The sequence below is a fragment of the Pan troglodytes genome, chromosome 13 (genome assembly GCF_028858775.2).
Source record: "Pan troglodytes isolate AG18354 chromosome 13, NHGRI_mPanTro3-v2.0_pri, whole genome shotgun sequence".
In the NCBI taxonomy this organism is placed as follows: domain Eukaryota; kingdom Metazoa; phylum Chordata; class Mammalia; order Primates; family Hominidae; genus Pan; species Pan troglodytes.
The window spans coordinates 28,394,523-28,416,527 of NC_072411.2; the positions used below are offsets into that span (position 1 = coordinate 28,394,523).

The 22,005-nt window shown below is 42.0% G+C and overlaps 1 protein-coding gene across 5 annotated transcripts in view; it reads right to left on the reverse strand.

Moving 5' to 3' along the window:
• The window catches only part of WDR33 (WD repeat domain 33), a 106,164-nt gene that overhangs the window by 5,203 nt on the left and 78,956 nt on the right, over positions 1–22,005 (reverse strand). For 3 of the 5 annotated variants that reach the window (XM_001139756.8, XM_063791047.1, XM_016949688.4), the window contains 11 exons: positions 15,548–15,674; positions 13,977–14,131; positions 13,804–13,882; positions 13,250–13,360; positions 12,170–12,264; positions 11,875–11,961; positions 11,508–11,647; positions 10,753–10,905; positions 8,141–9,229; positions 6,025–6,133; positions 2,473–2,911 (listed from right to left, as the gene is read on the reverse strand). In XM_001139756.8, the coding sequence (XP_001139756.1) occupies positions 2,473–2,911; positions 6,025–6,133; positions 8,141–9,229; positions 10,753–10,905; positions 11,508–11,647; positions 11,875–11,961; positions 12,170–12,264; positions 13,250–13,360; positions 13,804–13,882; positions 13,977–14,131; positions 15,548–15,674 (2,584 nt within the window). Of the gene's footprint in view, positions 1–2,472; positions 2,912–4,279; positions 4,782–6,024; positions 6,134–8,140; positions 9,230–10,752; positions 10,906–11,507; positions 11,648–11,874; positions 11,962–12,169; positions 12,265–13,249; positions 13,361–13,803; positions 13,883–13,976; positions 14,132–15,547; positions 15,675–22,005 lie in introns of those variants that run through there. The other 2 variants (XM_063791048.1, XM_009443265.5) reach the window with 2 other exon arrangements.

A 22,005-nucleotide genomic window follows, 5' to 3' on the forward strand; every position in this document is an offset into this window, starting at 1 on the left:
ATACAAATCAAGACAGGATGGCCGGGCGCGGTGGCTCACACCTCTAATCCCAGCACTTTGGGAGGCCGAGGCAGGCAGATCACTTGAGGCCAGGAGTTCGAGACCAGCCTGGCCAAGATGGCTAAACCCCATCTTTACTAAAAATACAAAAATTAGCTGGGCGTGGTGGTGCGTGCCTGTAATCCCAGCTACTCGGGAGGCTGAAGCACAAGAATCGCTTGAACCCAGGAGGTGGAGGCTGCAGTGAGCCGAGATCATGCCACTGCACTCCAGCCTGAGCGACAAAGCAAGACTCCCTCTCAAAAAAAAAAAAAAAAAAAAGACAAGGTAAAATGTAACATTTTGCACAAGATGCAGAGATTCAATAAGTCAGTGAACATTACGCAGATGTAAAGCTCTTCTAGTCATAAAAAGCCATGCCAAAGGTAATGCTTGGATATCATTAAGAGAGGGTCTTAAAAACACTGGGAGCCCTTACGTCTTTATTTTTAACCTCCCTATCTCCCCTCCCCCAAAACAATTGCTTCCTTAGCCCCCACTATGTCATGCTTCTGAGCCTGTCATCAGCCATGCTTTTCTCACCACCCCTGAGGGTGGGCTGGCCAACCCTAACTCAACCACATATAACAGATACATATATATATATATATATATTTTTTTTTTTTTTTTTTTTTTTGAGACAGATTCTTGCCCTGTCACCCAGGCTGGAGTGCAGTGGTGCAATCTTGGCTCACTGCTATCTCTGCCTCCCAGGTTCAGACGATTCTCCTGCCTCAGCCTTCCAAGTAGCTGGGATTACAGGCACGCACCACCATGCCCGGCTAATTTTTTGTATCTTTAGTAGAGACAGGGTTTCACCATGTTGGCCAGGCTGGTCTCGAACTCCTGACCTCGTGATACACCCACCTCGGCCTCCCAAAGTGCTGGGATTACAAGCGTGAGCCACTGTGCCCGGCCTTAACCATCTATTCACAAGAAGAGTAAGAAATGGAATGAAAGGACCAGGCGCAGTGGCTCACGCCTATAATCCCTGCACTCTGGGGGTGCTGAAGAACGTGGATCACTTGAGGTCAGGAGTTCAAGACGAGCCTGGCCAACATGGTGAAACCTCATCTCTACTAAAAATATAAAAATTAGCCAGGCAAGGTGGTGTGAGCCTGTATCCCAGCTCCTCAAGAGGCTGAGACAGGAGAATCACTTGAACCTGGAAGGTGGAGGCTGCAGTGAGCCGAGATCGTGCCACCGCACTCCAGCCTGGCAACAGAGCAAGACTCCATCTCAAGAAGAAAAAAAAAAAAAAAGAAATGGGATGAAAGGACACGGATGGCTAAGGAGTAATCAGAGACTATAGTAAAAGCTGAAGTGCTGAACAGCATGGGCCTGAAGCCCAGCTCTGACACCTACCACCTGCCAGACCTCGGAAAGTCAAGACACTGCTCTTATTCTGTCTGAATCAGCATAAGATGCTGACAGTCGCACCTATCTCACAAATTCTTTAAATAAAATGAGTTAATTTCCTAAATTAAAACAAATTCCTCAATTTAAATGAGGTAACAACATCTGATACAAAATAAACACTCAATTATCATCATCTTTAATTATTCTGAGTCTCACTTGAGATTTTACTATTTCCTGGTGTTTTTTTGTTTTGTTTTGTTTTTCTTTTAAGAGACAGTGTCTTGCTCTGTAGCCCAGGCTGAAGCGCAATGGCATAATCATAACTCACTGCAGCCTCCTGGCCTCAGCTGATCCTCCCACCTCAGCTTCCTGAGTAGCTAGGACTACAGGCATGCACCACCAAACCCAGCTAATTTAAAAATTTTTTTTTGTAGAGATGGAGTTACACTATGTTGTTCAGGCTGTTCTTCAATTCCTGGCCTCAAGCGATCCTCCTGCCTCAGCCACCCAAAGTGCTGGGATTACAGGCGTGAGCCACTGGTCCTAGGCTAATTCCTGTTTCTTTCTCCAGATTTCTTCTGTTCCTTAAACTCCCCAAGAATGCTGAGATGAGTGTTCAAGCCCGATCTAAGTTTAACAGGAAGATTGTTTTTCAGTTTAAGTTTGTTAAGATTATTGGGCAATTACACAAAAATTGTATCTATTTCACAACCCGTTTATTTCCAATCTAGGTAGCTGCCTCATATTTCCTTATTCTAATCAAGAAGAACCTGGAAATTTTAAGTCAGATCCCAGCAAGTCTTGTAGTACACTGATCCTCCCATCTCTTTAAAAGGACCAAAATATAAAAAAATAAACAAAACAAAAAAGATTTCTAGACAGCAAAGATTAAAACAAGGCTAAGGTTAAAAAGCACACTTTTTTTAAACGTCCAAATGCAAACTCTACAGAGTGCAGGGCTGGTAATTGATATAATTCTCTTTCCTCAAGAAAAAGAAGAAAGAGACCTTTGTGGAGACAGCAGATAAAAAGCTCCACTGAAGATGGAATGGGCCCACAAAGTATCTGTCCCACCTTTCTTCTCTGCGCCCTCGAAAACGTGGGTCCTCGGGATCCCGGGGGAAACGTTCATCTCCGGGCCTGCGGCCTTCCCATGCCCCTGGAGGGCCTCGGGCTGCACCCCGGCCATCCCCCTCGCTGAATTCCCTGTGATCAGGGGGAAACGGAGGCCCAGGGCCCCCTCGCCTCCACTTCTCTTCTTGCGGTAAAGGTCCTCCTCGCCCCTCAAATTCACGTAACCGGTGGCCAAAGCGCTTGTCAGGGTGGAAGTCATCTGGTCTGCTGAAGTCATCGGGGAAGTCTGGGTGAGGGCCACGCCTATCAGGGGGACCCCTGCAGTCCTGGCCACCCCGGAAAGGCCCCCTCTCGGGCCCATGCTCAGGCCCGCCGCTCTGCTCATGCCGCCTCTCTGACATCGGGCCCATGTGATGGTTTGGAGGGCCGCGGGAGTCACCTAAAGGAAACAAAGCTGACTTTTACCATGTCTTCCAGGAAACCTGCCAACATAGGTCTGATCTGTAGCATCTCTACATTTCAGAATACATTCTTTATTGAGAATGTTTTCCCTCCTTGGTTCTCAGCTTAGTTAGGAGACAAATGTCCCTGAAGCACTGGGTAATAGAACAGGAGCTTTGGGGTGCAGATTTCAACTTCATCACCCACTAGCTAGGGCAAATTACTCATCTCAAATGAGATCAGCAGCATCTGTCCATCTCTTAGTATACACTGGAAAAATGAGAAAGCCTCCTGGGCTTCAGAAGGAGCTTCCTTTGTCTGCCCCTATTCTTTCAGGCATTTCATTAGGGCCACCTGCTCCACATCCAAGGAGGACACAACAGAGGAAATTAATGCTGCAGGCCAGGAAGCGTGCCAAGAATTCACCTCTGTACCCATCAACAGGGTGCCACTGCCACCCATGACATCCCTCCTCTAACCCCAGCTTGTTGCACTTGATTCCTCTGTAAGGTACATGCAATCACCAGCCTCTCAAATACCTGCCTGATGACCAAACAGCCCTGCTGGGCTTCAGTGTCGGGGTTTTCTGCACCTCTCTATGAATGTTGTTCCTCATCTACAATATTCTCACCATTCTTTGAAGACAGTGTTTGGAATCCCACTAAAGTTTTCTAAAATATGTGAAAATATGTACTGTAATGAAAGTACTGAATAAAAATGGAAAGATGCCAGTTAAATGTGTGATGGTTAACTTAGTTCACCTCCTAACTTGGAAGGGACTGTTTTCCCAGCTACTGAACTACTGCAGCTTTTATAAATGTTTACCTATTTTTGGTCAACATACAACTTAAATCAAACACTTTTTAAAAGTAGGTAGCGAAAGGATACTCTTTATTCTAAAAACAAAAACTGTGTTTTTAAAGTGAAATTCCTCCAATAGCCCAGTTCATGCCTTTTACTGCTTTTCCCTGGCTATAAAGACAAACCCCTCCTGTACCCCAGCCAGCCATAATTCTCACCTCCCCCACAACAGCATCCCTCTTCTTTCTTTTCTTTCTTTCTTTTTTTTTTGAGACAGAGGCTTACTCTGTCACCAGGCTGGAATGAAGTAGCGTGATCTCAGCTCACTGAAACCTCCACCTTAGGGATTCAAGCGATTCTCCTGCTTCAGCCTCCTGAGTAGCTGGGATTACAGGTACCACGCCCGGCTAATTTTTGTATTTTCAGTGGAGACGGGGTTTCACCATGTTGGCCAGGCTAGTCTTGAACTCCTGACCTCAAGTGATACACCCAGTCAGCCTCCCAAAGTGCTGGGATTACAGGCATGCGCCACTGCACCTGGCCCCTCCCTTTTCATTTTAGTTCATTTCTTTTGGCTATTTCAATTCCTCTTTACCATGCAATATATATAAAATGCTTGGAAATCTCAGGATAAAAATGTGCCATAAAGGAGTCTCTCTCTTCCAGCTCTTTTCCGTCTGTCTCGTTTACCCGTCCTCTCCTCTCTACTCAGCAGTTTGCAAAGATCCTAGCTCCATTTCCTTCTGGTAGACAGGCTCCCTCACTTCTCAGTGTGTTCCTGCAGCTAATGGCTTCTTCACTGACATGATGTTGCTTGAACTTAGTGTAATCTCAGACACAGCAGACCTTTGGCGTAAGGAAGCTAAACATTTTCCGTTTGGACTTACCTATGAATATTAATCCTCCCATTACCTCTATCTGTTTAAAAGTACCCTGCTCTTCAAGGAAAGAAACCCACCACTACAAATTAGAAGGGATGTGGCCACCAGTGATGGGGCGGCGGCGGCGGTTATTCCAGTAGGGGATGGCAGGGCCACTTTCTCGGCTCTCCCTTCTCCCTTTGGTCCCTGGGAGGAGAAAGGAGGAAGAGAAAGAAAGGGGGCGGGGGATAAAGAGAAAAGGGAAAGAGCAAGGATGAGAGGGAAGGAGGTGGAGACAGACACAGGGCAGGGAGAGGAAGAGAGGCAGCTCTCAGTTTGCTGATGGCGATAACTTGGGGGGTAAAAGACTCTCCTTTTGTTTCTCTAGCTCGCTGTGGGCCACGTTCCTTCTGTATAGCCTCTGCTACCACTTCCACACAATGGGACAGAAATAAACACTCTCTAGTTCCGTTATCTCTTTCTTACCTCTAATATCACACATAAATTCAAGACTGAGCATAAATTCACAAAGTCCTAGGGCTGTAATGCTGACAAGGACTTTTCTTAATTGGATAAAACGGGGGCAAAAATCTTAACATGCACCACACAGTGCTATGGGCTTAGCCAATTAAAACTAAGAGAGTAAAGTTCTGTGAAGGGCAATCTCTGCGGTCCTCCTGATTCTCCGAGTTGTGGTTTCTCCCCATTATGAAAGTGTGTGTTGAACATAACACAGTGTTTCCTCTCACTCCCCTCCATCTACTCCGAGTCACCCCCTGCAACTCTCCCCAACAGCGTGCTGCCCACCACGCTCCTGCTCCAACTCTGCAAGACAGGGGGGTCCCACCCATCTCAGGGGCCATGGTGCCCTGCGTGCTCTCCTTCAACGCTTAGGATTAACTCTAAACTTCCAAATAGCCCCACATCTAAATACTAATCATTCTCATCTCTTTCCTTTTCATATCAACAACCTGAGGAGCCACATATGGGTAGAGTGCTTTCTTCTTTTCAAATGGTGCACAACTACATAACCAGCTAAAGAATTCAATATATGACAGGATTTGGGAAGACAAGGGTGTGATAATAAAAACACTGTCAAAAAATTTAAGCAGAAACAATTCATCTCTTCAGGATGCTACAAACACACACTTGCACTCAGCACAGGAACCACCTGCATTGCCAACAGATGGGCAAGGCCAGCCTGCCACACAGGCACGACTGCTGGAGCCTGTGCGGGTGCCTTCATTGTCAGCTTCTGGGGTGAGGGGCTTACTAAACAGATCTAAGAACACAACCAAAGACAAAGCTCCTACCTGAATGACCACACCCTTAATTTGCCCAGAGGTTCAAATGACCAGTCTATCAATGACTGACCAACAAAATTATTCACTGTAAAATGTGCACAAAGGTGGTAGAATATAATCTTTTATTCAGCTGAGCAGATATTTACCTTTGTTGGGGCCAGGTCCTTGTCCGGGGTTCAGAGGGGGAATGCGACCTTGTGCTCCCTGCTGCCCTAGGCCTGGTATCAGGGGTGGGGGGCCTGTGCTCTGTCCTTCCTGAAAATATGTTTTTAAAGTAAGGGTATGAAATCACAGGCTTGTGCTACATAAATAGTGATTGTATTATAACATGACAAGATAAAAATACCCAGTAAATATTTACCTAGTAAGATTACAGTAACATTGTCCTTAAATCAGGAGAAAGGAGATACTTCTTTTACTATAATAATTTTGTTAAAGCACCTGTATTTTAAACCTGTTGACAACTTTTATGTAAAATTAGATCTTTACTCGTAATGCCAAAAAAGAACATCAATGGAAAGTCAGAAATTCTAACACAGCAGCACTAAATTAAACCAATTAAAACAACTGGTTTAAGTAACTGGTCTGGTTAAAGTGAAGCAACTTAGATTTCAGCATATGAGAAATAAGAGCACAGATTTTCATCAGGCAACTTCTGAGATCTGAAATGCCCTACAAAGTATCAGATCTTCAGACTCATTCTACCAGTATTTCTATAGGTCAATTAAAATTTCAGAATCATGCTTCCCATGTATAAAATCTTTTACTACATGGTACAATAAAAAATCTCATTGAATTATCCCAGAAACTCAGGCATGTCCTTGTGACTCTGACATGTTTATAAATATTTCAGTTATAACACAGTAGCTAAAGTCCATTATTTTTTTAATCCTCCAAAATGAAAACTGTTAATTTACTACCAGAAAGTTAGGAAAATAACTTATAATAAATAATATTATACACACATACAACTGAGCAGTAAATTAATAAAATATATAATACTTCAAGTTTTAGGGCAATTTAGAATGGCAATCCTATACTTAATTCATCCTAACTTCTGAGAAGTGCTGAATAAAAATCTGGAAATAACTCAGACATCATCAGATTCTCCATGGCTACGACACTTTTAGGTTCTGGAAGACCTACTTTAGAATAGTAGATAATTTATTTGTTTTAGCTTAGTAGTTGAGTTCAGGAAACCCAATGGTCATCTTTACATTAGGGATTCGTGGTGGTATTTGAAAAACCAAAACAGACTGTGCTTTCTACATCTGTAGCATCCCCTTTCTCCAAGTGTCTCAGGGAGTCAACATTAGCCGACTCGCTCACTTTTGGTCCACACTGGACCAAAAGTGAGTTTTCAGGGACAAAACTCAGTTATTCATACCCAAATAATGCCTCCAGACTAAGAACTTGAGAAAAGCATAAAATGCACACAGCTGAGCAGTATTACATCTATTTATGCTCATGCAATTCTTTTCGTAATTCACTCCCCCAAGCAACCTGAACTTTCCTCACACCATCTCTCAAGCACGAGCTCAGCGCATGAGCAATAAAAATTGGCTAACAAAAACAGAATCCTCAAAGAAGGAGAATTTCTACAGAAATGCTCCCTCCTGCAAATACTTTTATATGTGAGCTGAAAACAACTTGAGCAGAGTTTCATCCAAAGGTTCACCATTTCCAGAATGCTCAATTCTGGAATAACAGTCTCTTTATTTCTATTCACTGTAATAAACAGAGTGAGGTACAGAGTCTATAGTATACTCATGAGTTAAATATCCCATCCTATCTTTTAAAAGTAGAGTTGGCAGACAGGAAGTGATTCTGTGGCTGGCAGGCCCATGGAACACCAGGCTGCAATGTAAAGGGCCCAGAAAGGAGGCATGACAGCCTCAGAGCCGACCACCATGTAAAACATGCTTCCTCCTCAGGGCCACAGCTCTCCTGGAGCCCTGGGACAATTATCAGCTGTACTCAAATGAGAGTTGACCTTTTCTGAAGAAACTCTATTACCAAAAAAAGAAAAATGGTGAGAAGTAAAAATGAATACTGAGATGTACTTAATGGGAGTATAACCTAACTCATCATTCTTATGATTTCATTCTTCAGCCAGGATGCTAGTATCTTAAGCTACTGTCACTACTTGGTAAGTATTTATATCCAGCTGTGACCATTTTCCACAATACTCAGCAGTATTACTTCTGTGCAGAGTGTATTTTCCCAATGTGTTAATGCCCGTGAGTTGGAAATGAATAATACCTGGTTGAAGGGGGCCCGGGGCCCATCACCTAGCAGAGGCGTTTTCTGTTGCTGGAATGGTATTGGCCCTTGAGATGGATGTGGCCCTCTTGCTGGGTTCTGCTGTCCCTGAGGTCCGGGGGGTCCTTGCATGCCACCCTGGGGTGGAGGTCCTAAAGAGCCCTGGGGCGGCCCCTGCTGACTTTGTGAGCCTGGAGGCCCTCGCAATTCCTGGGGAGGTCCCAGCATTGATCCTTGGGGTGGAGGCCCCTGCATGCCTCGGATCTCCTGAGGACCTCTCATTTCCTGAGGGCCGTGTCCCAGTAGTCCACCTGGAGGGTGAGGTCCTCTCATCTCTTGAGGCGGGTGGCCCATCATCATCCCTTGGGGAGCAGGGCCCTGGTTCTCCCGGGGGCCTGGAGGCCCCTGCATTCCTCTTGGATTCAATCCCATCAGAGGTCCCTGAGACACAGGACCTTGGATCCCTTGAGACCCTGGTCCGCCTTGGATCCCATGAGGATGAGGAGGCCCTTGCATTCCTCTGGGACCAGGTGGTCCCTGCATACCTTGAGTACCCGGAGGCCCCTGTGGGCCCAAGTGACCCTGAGGGCCAGGCGGGCCTTGGGGGCCTATGTGACCCTGTGGGCCAGGTGGACCCTGAGGACCCATATGACCTTGAGGACCAGAACTACCTTGTGGTCCAGGTGGCCCTTGAGGTCCCAAAGGGCCATGAGGTCCAGGATGCCTCTGCATTCCTTGGGGCCCATGCATGTCCTGAGGCCGTGGCAACCCCTGGGGCGGGCCCTGGGGTCCCTGTGGTCCCATGAATCCTTGTGGCCCCCCACCTCCCTGATGCAGTGGAGGACCTTGTGGTCCCATTTGTCCCTGGGGTCCAGGAGGCCTAAACTGTCCCTGTGGACCTGGAGGCCCCATTTGAGCCATGTTCATTGGCATCTGCTGAGATGGATGGGGCTGTTGAAAACCTTGAGGAATCTGAGACATTGGACCTTGTCCTGGAAAAGGCTGGGGTCCGAGGAGAGGGGTGCCAGATGAGGGAGGAGGCTGAATTTGCTCAACTTGTTTCTGTGCAAGTCTTTCAATTTTAAGTTGCTGGAAAGAAAGAAAGAAAAAAGCATGTTGAATAAACGGGCCAGAGCCCTTGAAGATGACAATATTGCTATCATGTATTCTGTTAGGGGACTCTCAAAATAAACATAAAAACTGCTCAAACTCTTCATGCTCCAGTGGTAATTAGAGTCCATGCAACACTCAAGCACTGTAAGGAGTTTTAGGTTCTTTCTCATTCTTTTTAAGTCCTGGGACACAGTAGTAAGGATTTTTTTTTTCCTTATTTTTTTTTTTCTGTCCCCCAAGCTGGAATGCAGTGGTACGATCGTGGTTCACTACAGCCTCACCCTCCTGGGCTCAAGTGATCCTCCCACCTCGGCCTCCGGAGTAGCTGGGACTACAGGCACATCCCACCACACCCAGCTAATTATTATTTGTAGAGATAGGGTCTTGCTATATTGCCCAGGCTGATCTCAAACTCCTGGGTTCAGCTGATCCTCCCGCCTCGCCTCCCAAAGTGCTGGGATTACAGGCGTGAGCCACTGTGCCTGGCCTAGTCAGGATTATTTTTGTCCATCTTGATCAGGGAAAGCCCAATAATTCACCACTAATTCATCATTCTTGGTAGCTAACATAGATAAGAAAAATAAGAACAAGCTACCTGCTATATGAGCAGACAAAAAGGAAAAACTCTTTCATAAACAGGTGAATTCAAATTAAAACTATGTTGGCTTTATCTTTTCTATTAAAAATGTATATTTAACTTAGATCTACTCACTGCCCCACTAATTCAGTTTTTTGATGTTGTTGTTGTTGTTGTTGTTGTTGTTGTTGTTGTTGTTGTTGTTGTTTTTGAGACAGAGTCTCACTTTGTGGCACAGGCTGGAGTGCAGTGGTACGATCTCGGCTCACTGCAACTTCTGCCTCTGGAGTTCAAACCATTTTCCTGCCTCAGCCGCCCATGTCACTGGGACTACAGGCATGCACCACCATGCCCAGCTAATTTTTGTATTTTCAGTAGAGGTGGGGTTTCACCATGTTGACCACGCTGGTCTCAAACTCCTGATCTCAGGTGATCTGTCTGCCTCGGCCTCCCAAAGTGCTGGGATTACAGGTGTAAGCCACCACGCCTGACCCTAATTGGGTTTTAAAAGTCCAAGATATGACTCAAGGAAGTCACTTAAAAAAAAAATTACTCAGACGTGATGGTGCATGCCTGTGGTCTCTGCCACTCAAGAGGCTTAATGTGGGAGGATCACTTGAGCCTGGGAGGCAGAGGTTGTAGCAAGCCGTGATCGCACCACTGCATTCCAGCCTGGGCGACAGGGCATGACTCTGTCTCTAAAATAAAATAAATAAAACAAAATACATAAATAACACATTTTTAAAAATTTTAAGAAACAGGATTCTTTTGGAAACTAGTCTTCTAGCATAGCAACAGGAAATGGCGGTGTTTGTCAGACCATCGGAGAGCCCCTTCCCTTTTCCTTAAGAGCCTATCAATAAAAATGTCACCACTACCCTCTTAGATCATCTTGAATTCCCCCCTACAGAGCTTCACACACCTCCAGAAGTTGTGGGTTAGTATATTGTAATGTAGCCATTTCTTGCTCAATTTCTGCTTGTGTTTTTTTCTTCTCTTCCAATTTAATGTCTTCTTTTCTGTCATTCAGCACCTCATTTGGAGCAGGAATTGGAACTTTATTTTGCATCCAAGCCTTGGGAAAGAAGAGAATATTAAAATGTACGCTAAGTATGAAAATTACAATGACAGAATGAGAAAACCACTCTACAATGTCATCTGCTCAATCTAACCTCTGAACCGATTTTATTTCTTTTTACCTTTTCTCCATGACTCAAGTACATGACTCATGCTAATTCTTACTGACATATTACTAGGTAGAAATTACTACGGTGATAAAAGCTGCAAGACACTGCATGTTATTAAGAATGCAAAGCTTGCCAGCCTCTTCACAGGGTACATGCACTTTGTGTTGAGGGGACAATTAAAGCACAAGATAGATAAACAATGGAGAAGAGAATCAACATACTCCCATACTCCCTCTGCTCCATGCCTCTTTCTTCTATTTCCTCTCATAGCATGGATGATAATAAGCAGGTGAGGACAGAACAGAGAAGACTGATAACAAACTCAATACAACTGCAAAGCAGTAGATGAGAACCATGTCTAAGAGTATGTGAACATGGGAAAAATGCTCCAGTACAGAAACACCTTCAACAGTGAGATAATCCAAGAGAAACCTCAAACTAACCAACCAAAACCTCTCTGCGTGGATGAGGTGGAGTCACTTTTACTTACCTGCTGGAACTGAGCAGGAATGGGTTTTGCATAAGGAACTTTCTTCTGAGGTACTTTTTTCTGATCCTTTTGCATCACTTCCTCCATTCCCCAATCTAAACCTGGAATTGTCATTTCAATTTCATTTGATTCATCTTTCCCTGCAACCGTAAAGAAAAGTGGTTTGCCTCTTAAATAAAAGAAATTGGCCACTTGATCAATGAACACATTATTGGAAGAATAGATTTTAAGTATTATGTCATTTATATAATTTTTATCAACATTTCTCAACATAAATCATTTTGGTATTTCAATATATTTATCAGGAACATAAACGGGTCAAGAAAAAATTTGTAAAAATTAAATGTATCTGTGTAATTTCTCTTACCCATCTGTTCTTGTTCCATAGCTAATTTTAGTTGTTCTGGTATTCCCATTCCTGGAATTACTGCCAGGCTATTAGGTTCGAGGTCATCTATAAATAGTAATACACCATTGTCAATAGAGAATTTACAAAAGTAGCGACTGATAAAATTAATGCTTTATAAAAATGAATGTCACTGATGATTTATAAATAAATCTACTATAAAATTAAAATTCATTTTGTATAATCTTCCCAACATCTAACACTTCTGTAACAGAATACCAGATTTCAAAGAAGGACAGATGTGCAAGAGTCTCACCATATTCTACTCCATCTTCAGACATTCCAGGTAAAAGGTTTAGATTATATCGATCTCGCATTTTATCACCTGGTCGGTTTCGAGTCCAGAATTTGCTGTAAAAATAATTAAAGGAGAAAAGAAGCATGGCTTCACTATTTTTTTGGGTACTAAACAGTACTAGGCAGACCCTTGGTAAACACAATACATTTTTACAATTTGTTTCTTCTACAAATTTAAAATGTGAGGTCATACACTTTGGCTCACATCTGTAATCCCAGCACTTTGGGAGGCTGTGGCAGGAGGATTAAGTCCAGGAGTCCAAGACCAGCCTGGGCAACATAGCGAAACCCTGTCTCTACAAAATAAAAATTAAAAAGTTAGCTGGGTGTGGTGGCACACACCTGTAGTCTCAGCTACTCACGAGGATAAGGCGGGAAGATGGCTTGAGCCCAGGAGTTTGAGGCTACAGTGAGCTGTGATCTCACCACAGAACTCCAGTCTCGGTGACAGAGTGAGACTCTGTCTCTTAAAATAATAATAAAAATAAAAATAAAATGTGGGGCCGGGCAAGGTGGCTCATGCCTGTAATCCCAGCACCTTGGGAGGCTGAGGCAGGAGGATTGCCTAAGCCCAGGAGTTTGACATCAGCCTGGGCAACATGGTGAAACCCCATCTCTACAAAAAACGCAAAAATTAGCCAGGTGTGGTGGTGTGCTCCTATAGTCTCAGCTACTCAGGAGGCTGAGGTAGGAGGATCACCTGAGCCCAGGGAGGTTGAGGCTACAGTGAGCTGAGACCACACCATTGCACGCCAGCCTGGACAGAGACTCTGTCTCAAATAAATAAATAAATAAATAAATAAAAGTGGAAAACTTCTGTTTTAAGTCAGAAGGCAAAACAAAATTTGAATATCCAAAACCATATTCAATACCCAATCTCTTTATTGCAATATAAGTATTTGTAAACCACTACAAAAATATTCCCAAGAATAAGTTGGAATATAAATTACTATGTCAATCAACCAATAAAAATAAACACATACAGTATTTATTTCCTGTTGCTCCATATAAAGCTTTGCTATTTCAATATAAAGCTTACCTAGTATGGTCATTTGAGCCTGAGCAGAGAATATGCCCAAGAGGATGCCAAGCCAGACTCCAGATCATCCCTTCGTGGGCCATCTCCATCCCACCCACTTCCTTCTCTACCCTGCAACAGCACCAAAGAGAGAAGATTTTTTCACAAAAGTTACCCAGCTTCTCCCTCCCCCTCAAAAAAGACATTTTCTGTTACTCTTAAAATGAAGCTACCAAAGCCTGGACTTGGACTCTGGTGAATTCCACATGTCTCAGGGTATTGGCTTGTCATTGCCAAAGGACAGTTACCCTTTCATCCAAAGAGCACTTCACAGGGGAAAAGGCTGCAAGCATTTAGAAACTAGAAAATCTATTTTATTCCTCCTTAATGACTTCCATATCCACAAACAGAGGTACATTTTCTATTCCAAGCTGGATTTACAGAACTGAAAACTGCAAGCAGTCTCTGATATAGGATATATGAACACTTAAAAAAGTTACAAAACTATCATGTCTGCACACATTCACGTGCTCTCTTCACAAAATACACTACTTTTTCACATAAATCTTACATACCCAACATGCCAGAATAACAAAGAACCATCAGACCCTCCACTGGCAAAAAGTCCTTCATGAACAGGATGCCAGGCCACAGCTGCAGAACAAAACATGGGAAAAGACACAATTATCAGGATCTGAGAATGTTACAGGTAACAGTTGTCAATGAGAAGCATATCACAGCCACTGACCTGTGGCTTCTTTCTTATGACCTCGGAAGACTTGAAGCTCTTCTTTTAGGTTTCTGATATCAAAAAGTTTACAGAGATGATCACGTGATGCTGTGAGTAGCCAATTGCCATTGAGGTTTAATTTCACTTCCATTACTGTGTTTTTATGGGCATGACTAGAAACAAAGTATCAAAAAAAAAAAAGTCAGAATTCAAAACAAGTATAAATACAATGGCCATTTTTGTTGAAAAGCGAATTAATCAAGATGGCAAGAGGTTTGGCCTAGAAGCAATAATGCCTGTAACATTAAAGGATCATAGTTATAAACACACTTGAAAGAAACAAGTCAACGACAGAAATAATATGCACTGCCCAAACAAAGACAGCTCTCATCAACCAGTTAAAAAAGCAGCAGAGGCTGGGCGTGATGGCTCACGCCTGTAATCCCAGCACTTTGGGAAGCCTAGGCGAGTGGATCACCTGAGGTCAGTTCAAGACCAGCCTGGCCAACATGGTGAAACCCAGACTCTACTAAAAATACAAAAATTAGCCAGGCGTGATGGCGCATGCCTGTAGTCCCAGCTACTCAGGAGGCTGAGGCAGGAGAATCACTTGAACCCAGGAGGCAGAGGTTGCAGTGAGCCGAGATTGCACCAATGCACTCTAGTCTGGGTGACAGAGCGATACTCTGTCTCAAAATAATAATAATAATAATAATAATACAGTAGCAGAGCTTCCACTGAACAGTAAAATTTATCCGTGAAGCAGGGGAAGCACATGAACACAGAAATTAATATTCAATAAAGCTCATTACATTTCAAAACTTCCATAAAGTTTCTCTAATTAAGACAAAGCATAAAAATGGACTGGAAAGTCTGAAAGTTAATTTGAACTAAAGACAATGCAACAACCCCTGGCCTGCACAATGGATATCTCCAAGGGAGCATTCAAAAGGCATTCCAGGTTGGCATGGTCATTGGGGTTGTACAACAAAGCAGCCTTGCTCCAACCAATTCACTCTGAATATGGTTCTCTTCCCAATCAGAAAGACCAAGAAATGGATGCTTGGTCAAAAAAATGTTAACATATGCATGTAGCTGTGAATGTTCACAAATAACTGAAAGAGAAAACTAGATTACATAGCTGCATCGTAAGTAAGCCCGTCAGACAAAAAATGAGAAGTGGTTCAAAACCAGAAGAAAACCCTCTCGAAACAGATGTTGTGAGATGGAGAAGGCTGGGCCGTGTCTAGTAAGGGGCACACACGTCAACTCCTCACAGTGCCACAAGGTATTCTGATGGCAGGCAATAGGCTAGAATAGTAACCACCTCCCTCCTCATCCTCCTCCCCACCCCCATATAACAACCAAATTAAACTTAGGTCTATGTGGCAGGACAAAAACAAGCCTTACTTCATTAAGAGTTCAGAGATGAATCATATTTAATTCATAAGAAGTCTATAGATCCAAGTCCATCTGTTGCCTAAATGACTTTTCCAGAAATACATAAGAGAAAACAAAGCTAAAAGTTAAAGGACACACTGCTTTGCTCCCCTTTGTTCAGGGGCCAAGGTGGGGTTCCTGTCACTTACAGTGTTGCAAGACTCTGCCCAGTCTTGGGATCCCAGAACTTGATTGGCTGTTGACTATCTTTACTTCCTGAAACAACTAACCCTTTGGTTGGATGCCAGTCTACACATTTCACATCAGCACCATGCCCTGTCGGAAACAAGTTAGGATTAAAACCTAATTAGTTACATGCATTTAAAGCAATTTAAACCAAAGTAGAGAAACCTAGTAAATGTTTTGCTCTCAGTGCTCAGTCAACTTAAAACTTGTTTTGTGAAGACTCTTTGGCCTCTGTGTGTCTGGAAATTTTTCAGATACAGTATCCTCTCCTCCTATGTCAAGACACACAGGAGCCAGTCCTCTCCTGGACCCAAGTGCATCTTCTCACCTACTTGCCGGGAGGTCAGTCGAGGCTTTTGGAGGCTGCACCCCTCAAGACCCCATTATGTAAAGATTTTGAAGTGTCTCATGTTGTTCCCGATTACCCTGATTATAGGGCACAATCCCTGTCACTCACTTCAGTTGTCCCACTTTGTGATAGTTCTTACAGACGAACTTGATTCAACCTGAATTTAGGACTTTGGGACCACCATTTAGGAATTTAGGACACCACTTTCTAGATGGAATGACAGGAAAAGCCAGCTTTCAGCTCCTGTTTACTGAAATGCAGGAGAAATACACTGCTTGATTCACACATGTTGTGACAGTTAGATGAGGTAATAATAACAGCTATCCTACTGCAGGCCTGCTATATTTTAGGCAGTGTAATGAGCACTTATAAGCATCATCTTTTTAAATCTTCACAAAATCCTGAGGAAAGTATTAGCATTATCTCCATTTTACAAGTGAAGAAACAGAAGGGCTGGAAGGGTTAAATAACACATCCTAGATCCCAAAGCCAGTCAGCAAGAACAGGAGAGAGTCCCTGAGCCTGGTCCATGGGATTCCAAGGATGGTTACTTTAGTAACCACCGTGCTAGAGCATTAGCTCACTTCACAAGTGTAATAGATTAACTTACTAAAAGTCATAAACGTGAAAGTCAATTTGTAAATTTGAAAAAAATGGATATGATTTTTGAAAATCTGGATGCTGTACAAAGCCCCAAGGATATTTTACATAACAAATGAACTAAGAAGCAGATGAGGAGTGAGGAAGAACATTCAGAGCTTCCTTCTCTACCCTGGATCAAATCCAGCTTCTGTGAAGTTCTGAGGTGGAAACAAGGAAGGATACAGAAGAATAGAGACAAAGGGAAGTGAAGTGGGAAAGAAGAGACGGGGTAGAGGCACCGACAGTGATTTGTACCCGTTCATAAGGGGAGACATTTTGGGTCTCAAATGGACATAGGTTTATCCCAACACAATACCCCGTACTGGCAAGCATGTAGGGAGGTGACAACAATCTGGAGAACAGTTTGGCTGTATGTGTCAAAAGTATGAGAAAGTACATCTCCTACAACCCAATAATCTCATGTCTTAGATTTTATCATTAGGAAATAATGGATGTGCAAAGGGATTTATCTGCAAGGACATTTACTGACACAATTTGTTTTTAATAGAACACAAATATATTACAAAATAAATTGCAGTGTGGCATATGTACTTAAAGGAATGTGATGCACCTATTATAAATGACCCTATAGATGATTTAATGGCACGATTAAAATGTTCATAATTTGTTTAAAAAAAATACACCAGTGTATACCATCACTGTAAAAGGCAAACAGTCAATAACATGAGTGACTGTGTGAGCTTATCTAAATTAAAGAAAAAAACCAAGAAGTCTAGACACCGAATTGTTAACAGAAATAATATTAAGCTGGAAGGTGGTATTGATTCTCTCTCCCCATGTTTATTCTATATTTTTATATTTTCTACAATGAACATATTTTGTAACTGGGTGGGAAGGGGGAAGAGAGGTTTTGCTGTTGCTTTGTCTTTTAAAAAGAAAAATAACTGAAGATGGAATAATTGAAATATAAAAATACTTCAGTCCCCCTTGCCCCTTGTTTGCCTTAAGAAATTTTAATTAACTATTTGCCCCTGAAAAGGTAGGGAATTTTAAAACTCTATGGGCCATTGTCACCTAAAAGTAAATATTATGTATAGCTATGTATGCATTAATCAATCAAATTTGGGATTATGAGAAATGCCTGAGAAAGCAGTTTCAAATTACAATGTACAATATGAAAAGTTCATATTCTTACCAGCCGTCTCTATCTACCCTCATCTTCTCTGGGACACGTTTATTACATAAAGAACGTATGTCTGTTTAGTTTTAAGGTATGTTTAAAGAAGCATACGTAAAAACAAAAAAACTATGAACCCAAAAGGAACCACAAAATAAACTTCAGCTGCTTTGCTTTCTAATGTTCTCTAAAATTTATTAAAGTAAAATTCAAGCAAGTGAGGAATCTCATGAATTTACCCATATCCATACACATCTCAAATATAAATCAAACTGATGGGTCCTGATTCTTGGATGTAATTTTATTCATTGCTGTTCTTAATAAAACGAATACTAGCAAGCACAAATACTTATGTATAGCGTTATTCTAAGCGAAGTATGTGTAGCGACTCATTTTACATCTGAAGACTGTAAAGCGCAGACAGATTAAAGAACTTGCTTGGGACCACACTGATGATATGGGGCAGAGCAGAGATCTGGAATGCAGGGAGCTGGCCCCAGGGCCTCTCCTCTTAAGGACTATGTGATACTGCTTTCTTAGATATGAAAAGGTTAGTTAAGAGTTACAAGAGTAGAAAAAACAAAACTGTGTCACTTCCTATTTGCTTCTCTATACATAAAGACTCAGTGAAGGATAGTACCTAGCAGACAGTGAATTGGAACAGGGAGAGACTATTCTTTTTTTTTTTTTTTTTTTTTTTTTTGAGATGGAGTCTCTCTCTGTCACCCAGGCTGGAGTGCAGTGGCGCCATCTCGGCTCACTACAACCAACCTCCGCCTCCCGGGTTCAAGCGATTCTCCTGCCTCAGCCTCCCAAGTAGCTGGGACTACAGGCGCCCACCACCACGCCCGGCTAATTGTTTGTATTTTTGGTAGAGATATGGTTTCACTGTGTTAGCCAGGATGGTCTCAATCTCCTGGCCTCGTGATCCGCCCACCTTGGCCTCCCAAAGTGTTGGGATTACAGGTGTGAGCCACCGCACCCGGCCAACTATTCATTTTTTAGCCTTTACATCATTTTACTTTTGAACCACATGCATGTAGTATCTAATTTTACAAAACTGAATACAAATAAATGAAATAAAGTTACTTAAGAAAATATATGAAAAAAGTATGTGTAGCATGCTAACATTTAGAACTTAAAAACAGAGGGACACACACCCACGCCCCTTTGCTCAAAAATGCATACCATGTGTGTCTGAAAGAATACAAAAGAATCTGATAACATCAACTGGCTCCAAGAACTAGGTAGCTTGGGACACAAGGGAAAGAAGGAGACTTTTCACGACACATAGTTTTGTAATTTTTCAACTTTGAAACACGTTAATGACCTATTGAGAAAATTCAATTTAAAAAAATTTACTAAACTTACTAGATAACAGTGGATTACCTCTGGAAAGTGGGTGGGAAATATTTACAGGCAGCATATATCATTAAAAGAATGTTTTAATGTAAAAGAGAAAAATAAATAGATTAAGCTGGAATAGAAGAAAATTGATATGCAATTGCTTCCTTCTTCAGGAAGAAGTGACTGAATTTTCAGTAAAGTGAAAAAAAATTTTCAAATGATAAAATTCTGCCCTCACATGTCAATGTTGATATATTTAGATCCAGAGGAATAAGACCAGAAGAAATTCATCCTAATAATTTAAGTGGATTAAAAAAAAACCTTTGATATGTAAAAGATGGCACTTAAAGTCTTATTAATAATAGCAAAAAAATGGAAACAAATTTTAGAAGTGGAATTATTAAACAAACTTTGCCACAGCCAAAAACCATTAAAATGAAGATTTTTGAAACAAAAAAGCTCATGAAATAATGTGAACTAAAAAGCAAGCAAAACACACATACAAACTATACATATACATACACATTTTTATAATCATCGTAACATATGTGTGTACATTTTGTACATTTTATACTTGTACATTTTGGTATGGTTACCAAAATGCAGATATGGATAGGCAGAAGATGAAAATCACATTGAGAATAATGGAAACAAAGATGAACTTCTATCCACATTTCCTCTAGTATAATATTGTGGTTTTAAGAATAAACAACATGGATTATATTTTGTGTGTGTGTGAACTCTCGATTTTTTTTTGTTGTTTGTTTGTTTAGGTATGTTTTTAATATGAAGGAAAAAAAAACACCACTGAATGCAAGTTACTTTGCTAAGTAGTATTTTCCCATCAAATTAACAAAAATTGATCAGGCACGGTGGCGCGTGCCTGTAATCCCAGCACTTTGGGAGGCCAAGGTGGGTGGATTGCTTGAATCCAGAAGTTTTGAGACCAGCCTGGGAAACATAGTGAGATGCCATTTTTACAAAAAATACAAAAATTAGCTGGGCATGGTGATGCATGCCTGTAGTCCCAGTTGCTCAGGAGGCAGAGGTGGAGGATCGCCTCAGCCCAGGGAGGCTGAGGTTGCAGTGAGCCAAGATCACGCCACTGCACTCCAGCCTGGGCAACAGAGCAAGACCCTGCCTCAAAAAAAAAAAAAAAAAAAACACAGAAAAGCAAAAATTACATTTGGTGGCACTCAGTGTTAATAAGAGAGAGAGTAATAGGCACTCTCATCTGTAATTGGTTGGGAAGTAAATTAGGACAACTTTTGGGCAAGGCCATATGGCCATTATCTATCACAATCTTAAAGGCATATAACCATTGATTCTATCAATCCTCTACGAGGAATTTACCCTGTGACTGCAAAAGCACACCAAGATTTATGTACAAAGATATTTACTGCACCTTGTTTGAATTGCCAAAACTGGAAATAACCTAAACATGAATCAATGAGAGGTTATTTAAGAAAATTAAGGTAAAGACATATAATTGAATACAATCCAGCTCATAAAACTGAGGCAGAAATAAGGACCTTTTTGGGGGTTTTGGAAATGTTCTATATCTAGATTAGAATGTATTTATTTGTCAAATTTTATAGGACTGTAGACCTAAAAAGGGTACATGTTACCTTATTTAAATTATACCGCAGGGCCAGGCACTGTGGCTCACACCTGTAATGCCAGTACTTTGGGAGGCTGAGGCCGAAGAATTCCTTGAGTCCAGGAGGTAGAGACCAGCCTGGGCAACATAGTGAGACCCTGTCTCTAGAAGAAAAACTTAAAAATTAGCCAAATATGGTGGTGCACACCCATGCTCCCAGCTTCTCAGGAGGCTGATGTGGGAGGACTGCTTGAGCCTGGGAGGTCAAGGCTGCAGTGAGTTGTGATTTTGCCATTACATTCCAGGCTGGGTGATTGAGAGCTTGTCTCAAAAATAAAACAAACAACATATACAACACACACACACACACACACACACACACACAGACGGACACCCCAATAAGCCTTTTTAAAAATATAAGTAGAAAAGCATCCATTTATATAAAATAATACTTAAGCTAGTAACCGTTTTTTAGGGAGAAGAAATGGTATGGGAATAAGAGTGGCATTTACTCTTCTATACTCTTGAACTTTTTTCTTTTTTTTTTGAGACAGGGTTGCACTCTATCACCCAGGCTAGAGTGGAGTGGGAAGTTGAGCACAGGAGGCGGAGGCTGCAGTGAACTGATTGCAGCCTCTGTCTCCTGGGCTCAAATAATCCTCCTACCTCAGCCTCCCCGGTAGCTGGGACTACAGGCATGCACTATCACGTCCAGGTAATTTTTTAATTTTTTGTAGAGATGGAGTCTCCCTATGTTGGACAGGCTGGTCAAACACTTCTTAACATGTGCTTTTATTACTTTGTTTAAGGGCAACTACTTTTGGTGTCCCTCTATTCAAAACTCAAGTGAATGGCTGATATCAATTAATGCTTTCATTTGCCAACAGAACAAGCCAGTGCCTGTGGTCCCAGGAAGATGTGCCTCAGATACTCAGCAGGGATGCAGCTTTTCACTGACAGCTCTCAGACATGGTATGGGTGCATTAAGTTTCAAGATACTGTGGGTTTTGTGAAGAGGCAAACCGTACATAAAAACTTAATCTTATCTAAATTATTATTTCATAGAAAAAAATGATTAAGTACCAAACACATGGTTTATTAATTTCAAACATTAAGCCTAAAGAATGCCTCTATACTAAATTTGATCATTTCATTTCTGAGGTACAGAATGTCATGATACAATCATTCCAGGCTCTTTGTGATTCCCCAAATGTGAAAATTCCAAGAATGTAGTGTTTGTAATACTGCAAGAATACAGACTTAATGGAAAATTCACCCAGGTAACGAGAGTTTTTGTAGCCTGGTGACTAGACGTTATAGTACTAAAAACATCTCCCTAAAGGCT